We start from the raw sequence: 17,910 nt of genomic DNA on the forward strand, positions 1-17,910 counted from the left end.
CCTTTGGTGGGGCAAGAGGATGTGGGTTTGATTCCCACTGAGTGTGTGTAGAGCTTGCATGTTCTTTCTGTGTCTGTGTGTGTTTTCTCTGAGTGCTCTGGTTTCCTCCTGTAGTCCAAAGACCTGCTATTCAGGTTCACCCACAGTGTGTGAGTGATGGAGCATGTATGTTCCACTGATGTATGGATGAGCGACCTAGTGTAAGTAATGTATCTAGCAGTGTAAGTTTCCTTGGTGAATAAGGTGTGTGGGCTGATAACACTACATAGAGTTCATTGGAAGTTGCTTTGGAGAAAAGTGTCTGATAAATACGTAAATGTAGAAAAGCCAGTTGTGGTGATAGCAAAGCTGTGTGAGAGATGAGGAGATGATTATGTTGGTGTGTTTCACAATGAGAATGACTTAACCATCCATTTCTAGTATTGCGTTGTGGATGTGAACCTGAGTTACCTCTACAAGCACACCGCAATGATCTACGGCACCTTCTGCAAGCAAGCACACAGGTCAACCAAAAATAGCAAGCACTGGAAGGGCTAATGCCTTAAAGGTAAACAGTTACCGAAGTAAGTTACTCAGCTCCGTCGATAATACAGGATGTAAGGCATCCCTAATGTAACTCCGCTGGCCAGTGAACATTGCAATATTGTAGTCATGCAAGTTGTTAGACAAGGGCTTTAGAATGCACACCATGTTAAGATCTCCTTATAAAAAATATTCTGCTGATTGCAAATATAAAAAAAAAACTGCTGCTTTCCTGTAACAAATACTTTTTATATTCTACTATGTATAATGACAAAGATCTGTGTTTAATTGCATATTACTTGTAGCCCATTAAAAGTCTCATGGAAACTTTTGACATATCACATTTTTTTCTTTGAAAAGAATGTTACTTTAGCGGTCACATTGTCATTTACTAGAATAAAATATAAACACATGAATCAGAATTATGATTTTTGCTACTTTGTTTGACTGGTCCAATTGTTGCAGAGAACTTTGGTAGTTTTGCTACTTAATCTTGCTGTTGGAAAAATAAACACTGGAAATGTGTGTCTTGATGTTTAAATGGGTCACATTTTGGATGAATGAAATAACCATTTTGCATTCTGTTGCTCACATACCCTAAGTACTGTGTTCTTTAATAAATTAATATCACACATACTTTTTTTATCGTTTCCTTTTCCCTTATATATCCAGAGGTGTAAGAAAACATAACCGTACACAATAATTGCACATTTTCTGGTCTTCCACACACCCTTTGACTGCATTAATGGCAATGAATTGTGACGTGTTGGTCTTAATGACACATATTACACATCATATTCTATTTTATTACATGTCGATCAGAAGCAGACTGGGGATGAGGCTGTATTGTGAGCTGTGACACATTAACATTTTCAGCCACGTGTAGCAGCTCCTTATTAATGGTGCCCAGCTGCTACTGGTTGAACACACTGCACTCAGAGGCAGCTCAGTTTCCTCAGGTGTAAAGTGGATTTCAAGTTTTTAAGAGCACAGCAAAGGCTCAGAAGCAAGTGTCGCTAGATCCATGACAGATTCAACCATGTCCGTGTACACACACACACACATTTTTAGAACCGCCCATCCTCTACGGGGTTGCGGGGAACCGGAGCCTACCCGGCAACACAGGGCATAAGGCCAGAGGGGGAGGGGACACACCCGGGACGGGATGCCAGTCCGTCACAAGGCACCCCAAGCGGGACTCGAACCCCAGACCCACCGGAGAGAAGGAATGTGGTCCAACCCACTGCGCCACCGCACCCCCTCCATGTCCATGTATTTACATTATATTTGAAGACAGCCAGTGTTCATACTGTGCATTTGTCCAAGAAGAGAGCCATGCAGCACATAGAAGTACATTTACTGAACACTTTTCCCCAAAGTGACTTACAAAGTTATTGTACTTACAATTTTTTACCCATTTTTGCACAGACACACACACACACACACACACACACACACACACACACTGTCTGAACCGCTTGTCCCATATGGGGTCTTGGGGAGCTGGAGCCTAACCCAGCAACACAGAGCGTAAGGCTGGAGGGGGAGGGGACACACCCAGGATGGGACAAGGCACCCCAAGTGGGACTCGAACCCCAGACCCAGTGGAGAGCAGAACCCGGTCCAACCCACTGCGCCACCCTGCCACCCCTCATTTATACTACTGGGTAATTTTACATTTACATTTACATGTATTTATTTACCAGACGCTTTTCTCCAAAGCGATGAATATCTCATAGAAAATACAATGTGCTCATTTCATTAGGAGAAGGAGACACTTAGATGCGGACGTGTGATTCCTAAGTACAGTTATTTTGTTTCTTTCCTCTTTATGAACCAATGTTCATCACACGAGTAGCTGGATAAACTTTATCGACAATTCCTAATCACCTTCCTAGTAATATATATATATACATATATATTTGGAGATATATATAAACCTTTACATTACATCACAGTAAGTACCTTGCTCAAGGGTACTCCAGCTAGAGGTGGGACTCAAACCTGAATCCTGTGGGTCTAAAGGCAGCAATTCTAACCACTCATCTACCAGAATAACAAGGAATGTGGGTATATGTTATGTAGGGATCAGGAAGAGAGGTTTGAACTATATCTTAGCGGCAACAGAAATGCAGTGGAGAGAGTAGAGCTGAGGAGTACAATGTTCATAATGTATGTCTGAAGCATAGCGATAGAACATCACACGGCACACAAACATCAGGGTAAATGTGGGAAAATACTGACAGGGACCCACACGCAATTCTCTCTTCCATGCAAGCCAGCTATCTTTGTTAAATCAAAAATGGCCAAAATGTTGTATGTCATTCTAGGAATGCAATTACTGTAGCCTTTAAGGTTTTAAACAACATACAGTATATGGAGGAGCAAAAGAGTTGGACCTTTGCTGAAGGTTACAAAAGCTGTGCTTCTCATGCGATGTGGTCCATACTGGTATTCCTCACCCAGTTTACAAAGCTGCTGCTCCTCCAGTATGAATACACAATTATTTCTGTACATTAGCGCATATTGGGACTATTTTCACACAAAGAAATTGTTTGCTGGGCAACACTGATGCTATTTATTTATTTTAAGTAGCATCATAACATGTAGCAATTTACATGGGAAGCTCAAATTTAATGCAAATCCAAGGCGTACAGACAGCATAAACACCCATATTTCACATTATCACCATAGATGGGGGGGGGGGGGAATGGTGGTGCAGCAGTGAGCACCAGCAGCTCTTGGGCTGTGGGTTTGGATGAGATTTTCAGTCTGGTTCTGGGTGTGTGTAGTTTGCATGTTCTCCCCACACTGGTGTGGGTTATCTGCAGGTGCTTCACTTTCTACCCACAGTCCAAAGACATGTAGTGTGTGTGTGTGTGTGTGTGTGTGTGTGTGTGTGTGTGTGTGTGTGTGTCTGAGGGAGAGAGAATGAGTGTGTGTGATTGCCCTGCGATGGACTGCCATCCTGTCCAGGGTGTATTCCACCGCGCAAGTTATGCTTTCTGGATAGGCTCGGGTAGCCTAATTCAGAGCGCGCACACACACACACAGACTGAGCTGGATTCGAACCCATGTCCCACCTCAGGAGCTGTGAGTATCCCAGCACTACCTGTTGCATCACCCCCTTCATTTACATCTTTTCTGACATTTCTGTTTGTTGCATACGGAACCCAACGTGTTCGGCAAACAGCACGTGAGCGTGACACACACTTCATTCCTTGTGCTCCCACTGTGTTTATAGCTCCAATTTACTTGCGATTGGCCTATATTTGATACGCACATAGAGTGCGTTGGGTCCGAGGTCATATGGTTACATGCCAACATAAGTGTTTGAAATGAAATACGGATGAAAATGTGTGTCTTGGCTATAAGAGGCACTTTTTCCATTACAGTTGCTTGCATACGGTCGACATTATTGATCATTTGATGTGTGCTGTCGCTGACGGGCCGTTTTTCACAAAATGACGGGCAGTTGGCAAACGTATTTTACACTGTCCGTAGCTGAAATCGTCTCTAACCTAGTTAATGTCATACACTTGGTCTGTTGGATATCCATATTCTGTACTGTACTGTACCATGCTGTACCATGCTGGGCTATAATCTGCTAACCACAGTGAAACCTAAACACATATGACCTAAGGCATATGATCTGTTAAAACAATTTTTTCTAATTCAGATTATAATCACAGTCTTGATGTCGCTTTCTTCACATTGATTATTGCTCTTTTAAAAATAGAAATGGGGAGATATTTTGTTGTTACTATGAATCAGTCTGTGACACTGTGAGGTAAAAAGCTGCTGGGTCACGTGACGCGTAATGTTAACCAGCATTAATGGCTCTAAGAGATAGAATGATACTGTAAACGGCAAAAACGGCACAGACAGACCACCAAAGAACACGACGGGCCTTACGCGCGCGTGTGTGTGAATGTGTGTGAATGTGTGTGTGTAAAATTTTTGTCAGCCCCGTAAAAGTGTGCTGGGTGGGTGATGTCACAGTCGGTGAAAAATAATTTCTATTATCTCAACAGCAAAGAACGGCACAAGTTGTAATAAGAAGGCCATTAAGACTGTACATTATTGTAATATTAATGTGTTGATGTAATGTCTGGTTATTTTTGTGTATTTATTTTATTTATTTACTTATTTCAATTTGTTTACTTCTCCCTGGCTAGGTTTGATTGTTCTGGATTTATGTTCTTGTGTTGTGAGTGTTTGAACTGTTTAATTTTTTTTTTTTTTTTTTTTTAAGTTGTAATTTGCTTGCACGTCTCCAACCAAGAACGGGTCACTCGTCGCTCGCGCTCCTCGACGAAGTAAAACTCCACGCGCGACGGGAACCCGCGACGTCTCGCGCAGGAACGTTGCCGATTTACGTCATTTGCGTGCGACGCACCGCCCCGGTCAGAGCGGCAGTTCCTCGTCGGGAGGCGCTCGGCTCTTGCAGGCAGTGATGCGTTCAGGGGCTGCTGCTCGTCGCGGGCGCGCCTCGCTGGCGGACGCCTCTTTCCTCTGATTGTGCCTTTTGTTCAGTCCACAACGGCCAAAAACAATACAATTAAATAAATAGAGAAAATAAATAATAAAGCGCATGGCGTCGCCCCCTCCCTTGTCCGCGTCCGCCTGCCTGCTGCTACTGCTTCTCAGCCTGCTGCTGGTGCTGCTGCGGGCGCCGGCGGTGCGCGGCTCGCAGGGCGACAAGGAGCCGGTGTACCGGGACTGCGAGAAGCAGTGTGTCCGAACCAACTGCACCGGCGCACGGCTCAGGGCCTTCCAGTCCGCGCAGCCGCCCTACATGGCGCTCACAGGTGAGTCCGGACGGACTCCGCTCAGTCTGAGTCTCCCCCGACATCGCATCGCATCGCACCTAATTTATTATTAACTAAGGCTTAGTTTCCGCTCAGCTGCGCTCAGCACTCGAGACGACGTGTTCGCGTTTGTGCTCCTTTAATTTTTTTTATTATTTAATTTATTTTCTTTGTGCTTCTGCTGACTCGTAGATGTGTGCAAGTGACATGATTTCGTTGGCAGACACTGTTACTAATATACCAGGGTAAGGTGGCGTGCAGAAAAGCGCCTCCACGTTCGGGACACGGCTGGAAGAGTGTTCGTAACTCGCTCTGTTCGCAACTCATGTGTCACTTAGCCCGAGTCCACATGAATAACAAAATGAATCAAGGGTTACAGCGAATCAATGCTGATGACTCTTGATGTATTTATGGGATGCTTTCTGTAAAAATCTCAGGGAAGCTGCAAGAAACATTCTTACCAACTTCAAAGTGACATTTACATTTATTCATTTATCTGATACTTTTCTCCAAAGCAACTTAGTGTTTTTTAATGCTTAGCGTATTTACCCATTTATGTAACTGTGTAATTTTTCTGGAACAATTCGGGGTAAGTACTTTGCTCAAGGGTACTACAGCTGGAGGTGGGAATCAAACCTGTGACCTTGGGGTCAAAAGGCAGCAACTCTAACCACTGTCAGCTGTTCGACAGTAATATATAAACTAATTTGCTTAAAAAAAACACAGAAAATAATGGTTTGACATCTTCAGAAACTCCTATTCAGATCTGAGTGTTGATTCTTAATCCTGTAAACCCATACAGTGCTCTGCATCTTGCTACCGGTCACCGGTACTCATAAACACTGGACACCAGCTGTAAACACAGTCGAAGTGAGTTGAATTAACCCGATGCAACACCCATTACTGCTATCTGTTGGCGTAGCGGATGCTCGATCGAATGTGGGCAGAAATTTTGTTAAAGAAGAAAACTGATGAAAATCCGGTTAAAAATAAACGAACTGGGAGATGTTTGTACCTTTGAAAACATGCGACTCAGCCAGTTGTAACATGTGAGCCAGTGTCCTAACAGTGTGTGTTAAAAGGAACTGTTGGTCAGGTTGGTCAGGCACATTCCTCTCATTCCTTCACCGTGATGCTGTTCAACATGGTAAATTGAGCAGCAAAAAAAAAAAAAAACCTCCAGATGTATTGTTAATTTTTTCTTTAACTAATGTATCGTAGTTACTGATACCAGTTTACCGCATTTTAAGCACTTCTGTGCTGTCGTCCAGCCACTGTGCCTCCAACTTTGTATTAAAAGTGAAATTGTATGTGAAACTCTGAATGAGAACCTGAATATTAGAGACTTATCGCTCGGCTCTTGACTCTTAGAAATAAGTTGGTGTGAAACGCGATGAGCGTTTTTAGTCCCGACACAAATGAGCGAGTAAATAATATTTACGTGATCCTGGTGTTACGGAACTCTTCGTTTTCAAATGATGTTCTGGTCCAGCAGCAATTAACCTTTTTTTTTTTTTTTTTTTTTTTTTTTTAGCTGACACCTTTGTCCAGGGTGACTTACAGCGTTAAGTAAACTGGTAAATCGCTGTGAAGTTGATCATATAGGTATACTTAATGTGTCAATACAGTAGGCAGGTGTGGGATCCAAACCATGGACCTTGTGATTGCAGGGTGACGCCTTAAGCAGCGCACAGCCCACCGGCGATTACGTGTTTAACCGCGCCTGTTCGTTCCCAGGATGGACGTGTCGCGATGACTGCCGGTACCAGTGCATGTGGACCACCGTGGGCTTGTACCAGGCCGAAGGGTACAGCGTGCCGCAGTTCCACGGCAAGGTGAGAAGCCGAGTCGTTCCGTTACTTCTACTACTAGTTGTTTCCATTAATTACTCTGATCTTCAACTAAGTCATAATAATAGACAAACTCAGTCTGCATCAACTAATAATGTGGAAATAATTGAACTTATTCTTGTTAAAACTGACTTGGTTCAAGATCAGACCATATATAAGTAATTAATGCAGGAATCCGGGTAATTACAGTGGGATCACAATGTTTCACTTCACTCACATTCTGCTGGTGCATCCAGTTTTCTTTCAGATAATACATTTTTTTTTCCATTCCTTAGTTTAAATAAATTTACAGATTATGTTTGAGTAATTATCTATTAATATTACTTTGTTTACTTTTTATTATTAGTATTTATAAATGTATGTTTTAAACAGTTATATAAAAATGTCAAAATAAATGTCCTCCAAAAGTGTATCGTCTTCTAAATACAATGTGTTTTTCTTTTTACTTGCTGATCTCATCTGGAACAGCTGGCTGTAGAGAAATTCTTGTCATTGTGCCTGTAAAGGTTCAGTATATTGAAATGTACAGTATTCATTTGCTGCTTTAGCCAAAGTGACACTTTTTCATCCATTCATACTACAGGGTGTTTTTACTGCAGCAAAAGAGGGTCATTATTAAACTGCTCAAGGGTACTGCGGTAAGAGTGGAATTCGAACCACAGCCTTCATGTTCTTCAGTCCCTGTAGTGAATCGCTGTTGTTTCACTCCAGCTAAAGAAAAGTAGTGATAATTTTCAGTGATTTTTCTCAGTTTGAGTCTGTCATGCTACTGGTAAGACTGCTGTGGCTGTTCGTATCACTGACTAGAACAGCACGGTTATTATGTCAGCTTGAGCTGTAATGGTGCCCATTGCGGTTTTTGCGTGTAATTAACAAATATTTTTATGTAATCGACTCTTGTTCTTCTAGATCATCTGGGGGGCTTTGAATGAAGCGTCCAAAACTTCTATTATTTGACCGGTTACTGAACACATTGGGCCAGTTGGTCACGTATTGGGTAGAGCAGCTGCCTTCACGCTCGAAGGGCACGGGTTTGAATCCCGGTTCCTGCGGTAGTACTCTTGAGCGTGGTATTTACCCTGAATTGATTCGGTACAATAAAGTCTCATGCTGTTTAAATGGGTGAATCACTGTCTGGTGAATCAGTGTATCACTTTGGAGAAAAGCCTCAGGGTAATAAATGTGACACAGCGCTGTTTGAAAGGTTCTCTGAAATATCTGTAAAATATTCTTCCTATATGGCTCATCTCTGTAGATGGTGCCAACCGAACGTTTTCTGCAGTTGGACTGTTTTTGTTCTCTAATGATTTTGTTACTACACCATCTCACCATCTTTCTCCCATCTTTCTGCCTGACACTTAGTGGCCCTTTGTGCGCTTCCTGTGCTTCGAGGAGCCAGCGTCTGCCCTGGCGTCGCTGCTCAACGGCCTGGCCTGCCTCCTGATGCTGCTGCGCTATCGCAGTGCCGTGCCCCGCCAGAGCCCCATGTACCACACAATCACGGCCTTCTCGCTGGTCAGTGAGCGACCCGCGCACCCCACCGCACCACCATGCCGCAGTCGCGGTTCAACAGCACTCCCCCCGATTGCGCGCAGGTGGCCGACTGCACACACACTAGTTGATGCGTGTGTCTGTATTCGCTCTTCCCCGGTGGGGTGTGCCTCCCCGAGTGACGGCCCACGGCGGAGCTGTAGAACTGGACGAGATGACCTGAGAACGTTTGTGTGTCGAACAGCGACGTGTCGTAACGCCTCTTTTCTGTCTCAGGTGTCTCTCAACGCCTGGTTCTGGTCCACAGTGTTCCACACGCGTGACACGTATCTCACAGAGGTGAATGTTCGTACGCGTTTCCCCACACGTCTGCCACTGCGCTGTTCATTCGGCTAGTGAGCCGCTGGGGTGCAGCCTGCATTTGCGCTGCTTCCTTCCCCCAACGTTTAAAAGAATGAAATTGCTCTCTGATGTTACAAATACATGTAAGTGGCAGCAGTGCTCGACAGTTCTGGGGCAGAGCGGTGAGTCCGGTGCCAGTGAAGTGGACTCTGAGGATGTCCCTCTTCCTGCCTCTTCCCCTTGCAGAAGATGGACTACTTCTGCGCCTCCACCGTCATCCTCTACTCCATCTACCTGTGCTGTGTGAGGTAAGCCGGAGGCGCACAGGCGCCGCGGTTCTGCCCGGGGTCGGGTGTCGCACTTGCTTGGACAGCGCATCCCAAGCAATGGCGGGTTTTCTCACGGAACGCTGTGGCTCTTCCTCTCCTCAGGACGTTGGGGCTGCGCAGGCCGGGGGTCTCCAGCGTGGTTGGAGTGCTGCTCATCCTCCTCTTCACCTCCCACGTGTCCTATCTGACCTTCGTCAGCTTTGACTACGGCTACAACATGGCGGCCAACGCCTCCATCGGTAAAGCCCGAACCGAAACTCCTGGAACTTTTTTAAACCTTCGCTTTGCACCCAAGTACGAAAATGTAGCCAAAGCAACATTGCCAACAGCGTCAGTCCCCAAGCGGAGGTTCTACATCCCGATCACCTTTTCCCAAACACATTGTGCCGGGTGTAGGATTACACAGCGCAGCAGAATTTTTCAGAGGTGTTAGATATGTCGTTATTGCGTTGGCTGTGATTGGTTAAAGTCTACTGACTAGAAAAATGTCACGAGTTCTTCCAGAGTCTCAGTTTTAGTCTGGTGCTCTACAGCTGCTGGAGGATTCTAGAAGGCACCAGAACTTTCTAGAAAGCATCAGATCCTACAAGGTACTGGGGAACCCGGTGGCAAAATTTGTCAGAATTTGCTCATTTTGAGAATGTGGAATATTTTTCTGCAACTTGACATACAGTACAAACTGATGCCAAAAGTAAGACTAATGTAAGAAAATGCAAAAAAAAAAAAAAAAAAGGTACATAAATTGTTTTGTTACTTTGTGTTACTGAAGCGTATCGACTCGGTGAGCACGCTTCCTTTTGAGTGCCGTTCGTTCCCACTTTGCGTCACTTTGCCGTCTCTGCGTCTCCGTCCCGGACCAGGAATGATCAACCTGCTGTGGTGGCTGTGCTGGTGCTGGCAGAACCGGCGCACGTTGCCCTACTGGTGGAAATGCGGCTCGGTGGTGCTGCTGCTGCACGCCCTGGCCCTCTTGGAGCTCCTCGACTTCCCGCCTCTGCTCTGGGTTCTGGACGCCCACGCCGTGTGGCACCTCAGCACGGTGCCTGTCCACTTCCTTTTCTACAGGTGAGGGTTCACCGGGGTCTGGGCTCGGGGTTCGGGGCCTGGGGCCTGAACTCTGTCCTCCAGTAGTGTGTTGACGCAAAGAGGACGACTCGCAGCGGAGGAGCGCGTGTTATACCTGCACGTTTGCTTCTTCGAGGTCCAGCGGGGCACCTTCTGTGGGAAGGGGTGAAATCCAAGCTACGGTAAGTGACACTGGATGAGTGTCAGATGAGCAACCTAAGAGTCGCGATAGTAGTGTTACATCTGCTTAGCGCACTGTGGGTGTGGTAAAGAAAGGGGTGGGTGGCTCCTTTTTCATTACGCGACGTTGTTCACGGCGCCCTTATGACCTGACAGCCCCTCGGCTCTCAGATATACGTCCCTTGACGTGGGTAATAAGAGCGTCCTCCTGTTCGCCTGGGTTGGACACATTACAGTCATTACCGGGGTATCGCCGTACACGCTCAACAATGGCACGCTTTAATGAGCAATGGCGCCGTATTTGAACCCCGTTCACAAGTGCAAACTGCGGTCATAAGTACATTTTTTGAATAGTGCTACTGGAGCGGCGCAGCGCACTTCACACACAGGTCCAGATGTATGCTGGATGAATGCAGTAACATTTATTAATCGAAAAACCCACTTTTTCCATCGAAACCATTTCCTAACCTAATGTAACGGCAACTGGCAGAAAGTAGCCTAACATAACTAACCATGCGCTGCATTGCATTCCTGACTGAGTAATCGTTACATTTTTTTTTAAATTCATTTTGCTGCTCTGGTGTTTATTTATAATGCCAAGTATGTTTTTGCAACAAATGTATACCAAAATAACTTAACAGCTGAGTACCGCAAGTGCGGCGCTTTGGTCCGTAACCATGGCATTAACCTGGTAATCACTGCGTTTTATTAGCGAGGTGAAGCAAAGAATTTGTAAGATTTCGAGGAGAACCCCTGTATTGGGAGAGAAGTATGAACTGTTCGTGTGCAGGGTTTCAGTTTTTAGTCATCTCTTCAACTTCATCTTCCACGGTCGGCTGTGTAGTGATGGCAGCTTTACTGGATGGATGGGTGGGTGGATGGATGACTGATGGGTTGGTTAGTTGGTTGATTGACTGAGGAATGAATGAACGAACGAACACGGCCACATCCGCACAACAATGTGCTGACAAAGTAGACATGTGGTGGAAAGATGGGATTTACCAGGCATTTACCTGAGAATCGAAGCTGTGCTTTACTAGATCTCGCCTCTTTTCATTTTCATATTTTCATATCTAGTGTTGAGAGAACAGAAGCGAGTGAACTCGTGCCCTGCCCCCTTCCCCCTTCTTCCACTCCAGCTTCTTGATAGAGGACAGCCTGTACCTGCTGAACACCGAGAAGGCGGGGGTCAAAGTGGACTAGGAGTGAAGCCACATCCGCCGTCTTTCCCAAAACAGCAGTCAGCACCAGAAGGGCACGGGGTTCGAGCACCACCCTAAACTGCACTTTTTATTTGCTGTGTAATGAATTCCATAGCTGTAGATTTGATCCTTTTTTGGTTGGGAATTGGTCCATTTTTTTTTTTTTTGAACATGATTTTGTTTTCATGTTGTTCCGCTTTATTTTAACATGCCTGAATCTTGCTTTCACTGAGCTTTGCCTTGACGGGATACGATTGACGGCCCCAGTTAACCACACAGTAATGACAAGCAGGTTTAATGTGCAATGTTGGGCTGTTCACGGTCTGGACACAAAATCTAGAGGCACAACGGCTCCCCACCCCCCAGCACCGCAGACGGACCTCGGTCTTCGCTTTGTGCCAAATACAAAGACAGTGAATTCACAAACCTTAAAAGTGGATTGCAGTTGTTATACAAAGACATAAATGATTCTTTAGTGCTGTTATAGTTCACTAATTATTAAAACGATGGGAGGCATTATTTCATATAGGTACATGATAGCTGTGATATCTTTTAAAAAAATTAATAGCTGGCGGACTGTTGTCTTGCTGCACTCAGTTAAGGGTTAGTTTCTCTTTTTTTTCCTGGTCACTGAGCCATTTAAGATGTGTGTGTGTGTGTGTGTGTGTACTCGTGCGTGTGTGTATCTTGTGGTGCTTGGGATTCGCATCCGAAAGAAGCGTTTGGAATAAGTACAAGTGTCCAGGAAGTGTGTTTACTAAATAAGCATCTTTGGAAATGGAGTGAGTTGGGCGAACTGGTGCTGAAATGGCCTTGTGAGCTCAGTGTGACGTAACAGTGGTTAGAGGAGAGGAGCCAGCAGGTGACCGTCTCGGCATCCGCCGAACCGCAGGATGTTAACCAGAGTGTCCTCTGTCCAGCGCAGTGGTCCACGAAAAGGTGCCTTTAGAGTTGAGTGAGCGCGAGGGGTTGTGCGGGTTCACCGGGGTCCTGTGGGTCGAATTGCTGTTTCCCACCGTTTCACAGACTGCTCTGGTTTCACGTTCTGACTTCGCACCCATGAGCTTTGTTTCCACGTGGGCTCCGACAGACCTGATGCTCTTTGGAGATGGATGTCCGTTTGCCAAATGTGTTAACGTTATGTCATTCACCTGGACTGCCTTTAAGCGCGAGGCTGATGGGGAGCGCTCGAGGCTCTCGAACCCGGGGCACACGAGGGGGTGGAGCGGGATCGGAAGGAAGCACAATATGTTAGGAGACGGAGAGGATGACCTCAGCGAGGAGCTGTTCTCTTGTTCTGCCCGTTTCTCGCCACGGTGCCGAACGCACTTGTGTTGCCTCTCGGAGCGCCGCTGTACTCCTCTCGCCACCCGGCGTCGCGTCGTTTGTTCTGTCCACGGTTCCCTCACGCTCACAGTTTGCTTCTCATTTGAAAGGTCTTCGTTTCCGCGCAGTCTTTGTGCTTGAGAGCTGTCGTTTGGCCGGGATCACGAGTGACTGTCGGTGAACAGCAGCGTCGAGGTGTCGCTTCACTTTAATTTTTGTCATCGTTTACACGCTTTGTTTAAAGTGCCATTTTCTCTCCTCTGCCTTTTGGTTTTTCTTTTCAGGATTTATTAATCAGAATGTGATTAGTGAAAGCAAAATGCACATTAACCACCCCAGATGAGTACTGCTGTGTGCCCCCCCCCCGGTAACCCACCCTCTCGCTGTGCGTCTTTACCGCTTTGCCCAGGTTATGCCTGTGTGCGATGTGGTGGGGGGAGGGGTTACATACTAAACACGTTTAGGATGAGCAGCGTTCTGCGGGACAGCGTGCACTGCAGTCGTTTTGGTTTCAGCGAGAGACGCAAGGAGAGCTGATGCAAAGACGGAGAGGAAGCAGCGAGGTTCCCTGTGCAGCCCGGCCTCCGCTCTTCTGGAGCTCCATTAACCCTACAAGTACAGTAAATATAGCCCCTCAGGTAGCCTCAGATAGGAGGTGTGTATGTGTGTGTGGTGTGGTGGTGTGGGGGGAGGAGGGGCGATTGACAAGGGGCTGAGAAGTGGCGACCCAGAGCATTGTGTCAGTTATTTTGGGGTGGGGGTCTCCTTTTATGATCACACAGTCATGTTGCAGTATCAGTTAAAGAAAATTTTTACCATTAGTACCTTTAAAAATGTGCCATATTGTACGTCACGTTGTGCTGCTCTAATGGGGTTTTTACATTTTAAATCAGAATTAAGTTTGCATCCTATGGACGGCAGACAATCAAATACTGGAGTATCTTTAGGGACAGCACTATGGTAAATGGGTCATACAGGAAGTACACAGATTTTTATTTTTATTTTCTTTTCCTGCCATTGCTTAACATATTGTGTTCTGTTGCTGCTGACAAAGTTCGTCAACATTGACTCATAGATTTGCCCCGGTGCCGTAGAACCCCACCACCCCTTCCCGTCACAACCAGCCAGCATGAGCAGCGTCCCCTGGCCCGGCGCTCCCCTGCCTGCTGCCTTGTGCACCGCGTGTTGTCCTCTAAAATGCATCTTTCTCCTGTCTGACACCACATGGTTGTGATTTGAAGCTTTAATTAACAATTCAATTAATAAAGTGTCTTGTTACTACAAAATGTTTTTCTCTAATTTCCAACTCGCTTCCAGTGTCATGCTCTTCACCGCCACAACTCACTTTATGCACTAGTATTAACAGTGTAAATAATTACACTGGTTTGTAGCTAAAAATAATGAATAAAATATATATATATACGTTACAATAAGTGCAGCATAGTAGTAGTTTTTTTTTTTTTTTTTTTTTTTTTTTTTTTTTAAACTTTGTCACTTGTTTTTCTCTATGATGATGATGATGGTCATTGTATTACTGGACAAAGGCTTTTTATTCCACCTTTTATTCCTGCTAAACTGCACAGTTCCAGCTGCCTTAAGTGTTTGGTTCACAGCAATGTTCGTCATCTCACTTAGTTCGCTGCTTTGTCCCAAGGGTGTGAGATCGGGGCTCCGACAGCAGTCTTTCTGCTATTAATCCTGCACTGAGACATGTTTGCATATCTAATCGTGGAATATGGACCTCATGTTTAAAGTGTAAAGATAACGTTCATGTGGAAAGAGCGTATAAATATTGATATTGTGTCACAGTGCGTTTCGAAACAAGGTCACGCAAAATATATGTTCAGATGTCTACAAATAGATGCACAGCTGGGCCACAGCACTTCTGATCTGTATTAAACTTACACCCCCCAAGACTTAAACTTTTCTTAGGAACAGATGGAGGTGGACCCCTCCCCCCTTTTTTTAATTATTAAATAAAAAGCACAATGCACAACACAAAGTTGCCCCTCCAATCTCAAATCTTACTTTATACAACTGGTAGCGAAGAGGGAAAAGCCAGTGCCTTTTTTTATTTATTTATTTATTTAGCAGACTTTCTCTAAAGCGACTTCCAATGAACTCTGTAGTGTTATCAGCCCACACACCTTATTCACCGCGGTGACTTACACTGCTAGATACACTACTTACAACGGGTCACTCACCCATACATCAGTGGAACACGCACACTCGGTCTGTCACTCACACACAGTGGGTGAACCTGAACGGCATATCTTTGGCCTGTGGGAGGAAACCCATGCCTTTGGACCTAAAGGTCACAGGTTTGAATCCCACCTCTAGCTCTAGTACCGTTGAGCAAGGTACTTAGCCTAAATTCCTCCAGTAAAATTACCCAGCTCTACAAATGGGTGAATAATTGTAAGTAGCTTAGGCACTTTGGAGAAAAGTGTCAGACAAATGTATATAAAAATATTCAATGATATACAGTACAAATGCAATATGAATTATTATAGATGCATACACTTTAAGGGGGGCACAGTGGCACAGTGGGTTGGACCAGGTCCTGCTCTCTGGTGGGCCTGGGGTTCGAGTCCCGCTTGGGGTGCCCTGAGACGGACTGGCGTCCCATCCTGGGTGTGTCTCCTCCCCCTCCAGCCTTACGCCCTGCGTTGCCAGGTTAGGCTCCAGCTCCCTGCAACCCTGTATGGGACAAGCGGTTGATGATGATGATGATGATGATGATGATGAATTCACTTTAGGCAGTTTGGTGCTTCTGTGGCTCCACACTACATCTCTCTGCGTTTCTCCATGTCTTTGTGTTACGCAGTTTCATGAGATGTATGCGATTACAGTGAACATTCAATCATGTAATATAATGAAGCAGTATATTGTGACCAAGCGCATGCAGCAAGTCCTAACAAGTGTAATTGTGTGAAATCTTAAAAGATAGTATCACACATTAGATTCTTTGCATATCACAGTGAAAAACATTTCAAGTCTTTTGGGAAACTGTGTAGTATGATTCTTTCCTGTTGTTATGTAAACTGATTTGCTTTATTGGCACTGGTACTGAGTCACCTCATAGCAGGCCTCCCACCTACACTGGACCCACACCAGTTTGCCTACCGCCCAAACAGGTCAACAGAGGATGCCATTTCCACTGCTCTTCATTCAGCCCTCACTCACCTGGATAACAAGAACACATACATAAGGATGCTGTTCATTGACTTTAGCTCTGCATTTAACACGGTCATTCCCAATAAACTGATCACAAAGCTGTGACCTGGTTATCTGCACACCCATATGCAGATGGATTCTGGACTTTCTATCCAACAGACCCCAGGCTGTAAAGTGGGGCAATCACACATCCTCAACCCTCATTTTGAACACCGGCGTCCCACAAGGTTGCGTGCTGAGCCCACTGCTCTGCTCCCTGTTCACCCATGACTGTGTTCCTCTGCATGACTCCAACATCTTCATCAAGTATGCAGATGATACCACAGTGGTTGGCCAGATCAGTAACAACAATGAAACGGTCTAATTGAGGTGCTCTGATGCCAGGACAGATCCTCAGAGATGTGGACACCCAGGGACTTAAAGCTGGAGACACGCTCTACTTCAGTACCGTTGATGTAGGGGGGTGTCTGGTGTTGCTCGATTTCCTGAAGTCCACAATGAGCTCTTTGGTCTTCATGGCATTGAGGGTTGAGGTTGTTGGTGGAGCACCATGCTGACAGGCGTTGTATCTCCTCCCTGTTAGGAAGGCACAACAGTGTCTTTACTTCCTGAGAACACTGAAGAAAGCTCATCTCCCCCCTGAGATTTTAACTAAATTTTACCGCTGCATCATTGAGAGCATCCTGACCAACTCCTTCAGTGTGGTATAGCAGCTCTACAGTGTGCGAAAGAAAAGCCCTGCAAAGGGTGGCGAAAACCGTCCAACGCATCACCGGCACACAACTATCTGCCATTGAGCTTCTTCACCATAGCAAATGTTGGCGCAGAGCACACAAAATCATCAAGGACTCCTCACACCCCAGTTACAACCTGTTCAACCTCCTTCCATCCAGGAGAAGATACATGGCCATTTGCACCAGAACCAGGAGGTTCAGGGCCAGTTTCTTCCCTACAACGATCACCCCACTGAACTCTACACATCACCGTTAGGTCACTGATGTCTCACTGATGCTTTACTGTTTTTCACTGTCTGTAATCATCAGCCGTTCTGCTCCACCCTGTACTTTCGGCGTTATCTCTATATAATAATAATAATTATAAATAATTGTTAATTCATAGCATGTCCTAGTTATCTTAGTGTATATGTATAGCTATATGTATATATCTGTATATAATATGGATAAATGTATATATTTATATGTATGTATAATATAGATATATAATATGTATACTATCTGTACACGGTGCATTATCCTTGCTACTGTTGTACGTACTCTATAGATGTTTCTATATATATTCCTACTGCTACCTGCTCAACAGCTTCTGTACATACTCTCTGCCATATTTATTTACTTAATTGTTGTACATATATTTCTTATATTTAACTGCACTTGTTCATTTGCACAATTCTACTATTTGCACTTCTGGTAGATGCATTTTCTTGCTGTGTACCCGTATTATGCAATGACAATAAAGTTCTATCTATCTATCTATCTATCTATCTATCTATAATCTCTGCTTGTTTTATGTCACCTCACAGTAACACAAGTTGGACACACAATTTTGTCTTAATTCACAAAGACTGAATAGAAAATTGCCCTGTGATGGACTGGCG

At 45.1% G+C, this 17,910-nt stretch overlaps 1 protein-coding gene across 4 annotated transcripts; it reads left to right on the forward strand.

Annotated features, from left to right (window-relative positions):
* Positions 1 to 4,922: 4,922 nt before the first annotated feature.
* pgap3 (post-GPI attachment to proteins phospholipase 3) lies at positions 4,923 to 17,360 on the forward strand. 4 transcript variants are annotated; one of them, XM_029247063.1, is made up of 8 exons: positions 4,923 to 5,333; positions 7,071 to 7,168; positions 8,546 to 8,698; positions 8,951 to 9,013; positions 9,263 to 9,324; positions 9,448 to 9,584; positions 10,206 to 10,410; positions 16,879 to 17,360. In XM_029247063.1, exons 1-8 carry the CDS (start codon positions 5,117 to 5,119, stop codon positions 17,003 to 17,005), a joined length of 1,062 nt encoding a protein of 353 aa, XP_029102896.1. In that variant the 5' UTR covers positions 4,923 to 5,116; the 3' UTR covers positions 17,006 to 17,360. The 4 variants fall into 4 exon arrangements, with proteins under 4 accessions (XP_029102896.1, XP_029102897.1, XP_029102894.1 ...); XM_029247064.1 differs by lacking the exon at positions 16,879 to 17,360 and adding an exon at positions 11,730 to 12,448; XM_029247061.1 differs by having other exon boundaries at positions 8,546 to 9,013.
* The last annotated feature ends 550 nt before the right edge of the window (positions 17,361 to 17,910 follow it).

The sequence above is a fragment of the Scleropages formosus genome, chromosome 20, assembly GCF_900964775.1.
Source record: "Scleropages formosus chromosome 20, fSclFor1.1, whole genome shotgun sequence".
In the NCBI taxonomy this organism is placed as follows: Eukaryota; Metazoa; Chordata; class Actinopteri; order Osteoglossiformes; family Osteoglossidae; genus Scleropages; species Scleropages formosus.

Bases quoted from the DNA above. Each gene is read 5' to 3' on its own strand.
- pgap3 (XM_029247061.1), top strand. From the start codon at position 5,117: ATGGCGTCGCCCCCTCCCTTGTCCGCGTCCGCCTGCCTGCTGCTACTG. The intron at 5,334-7,070 runs GTGAGTCCGGAC...GTTCGTTCCCAG, and splicing joins GCCCTACATGGCGCTCACAG to GATGGACGTGTCGCGATGAC. The intron at 7,169-8,545 runs GTGAGAAGCCGA...CCTGACACTTAG, and splicing joins TGCCGCAGTTCCACGGCAAG to TGGCCCTTTGTGCGCTTCCT.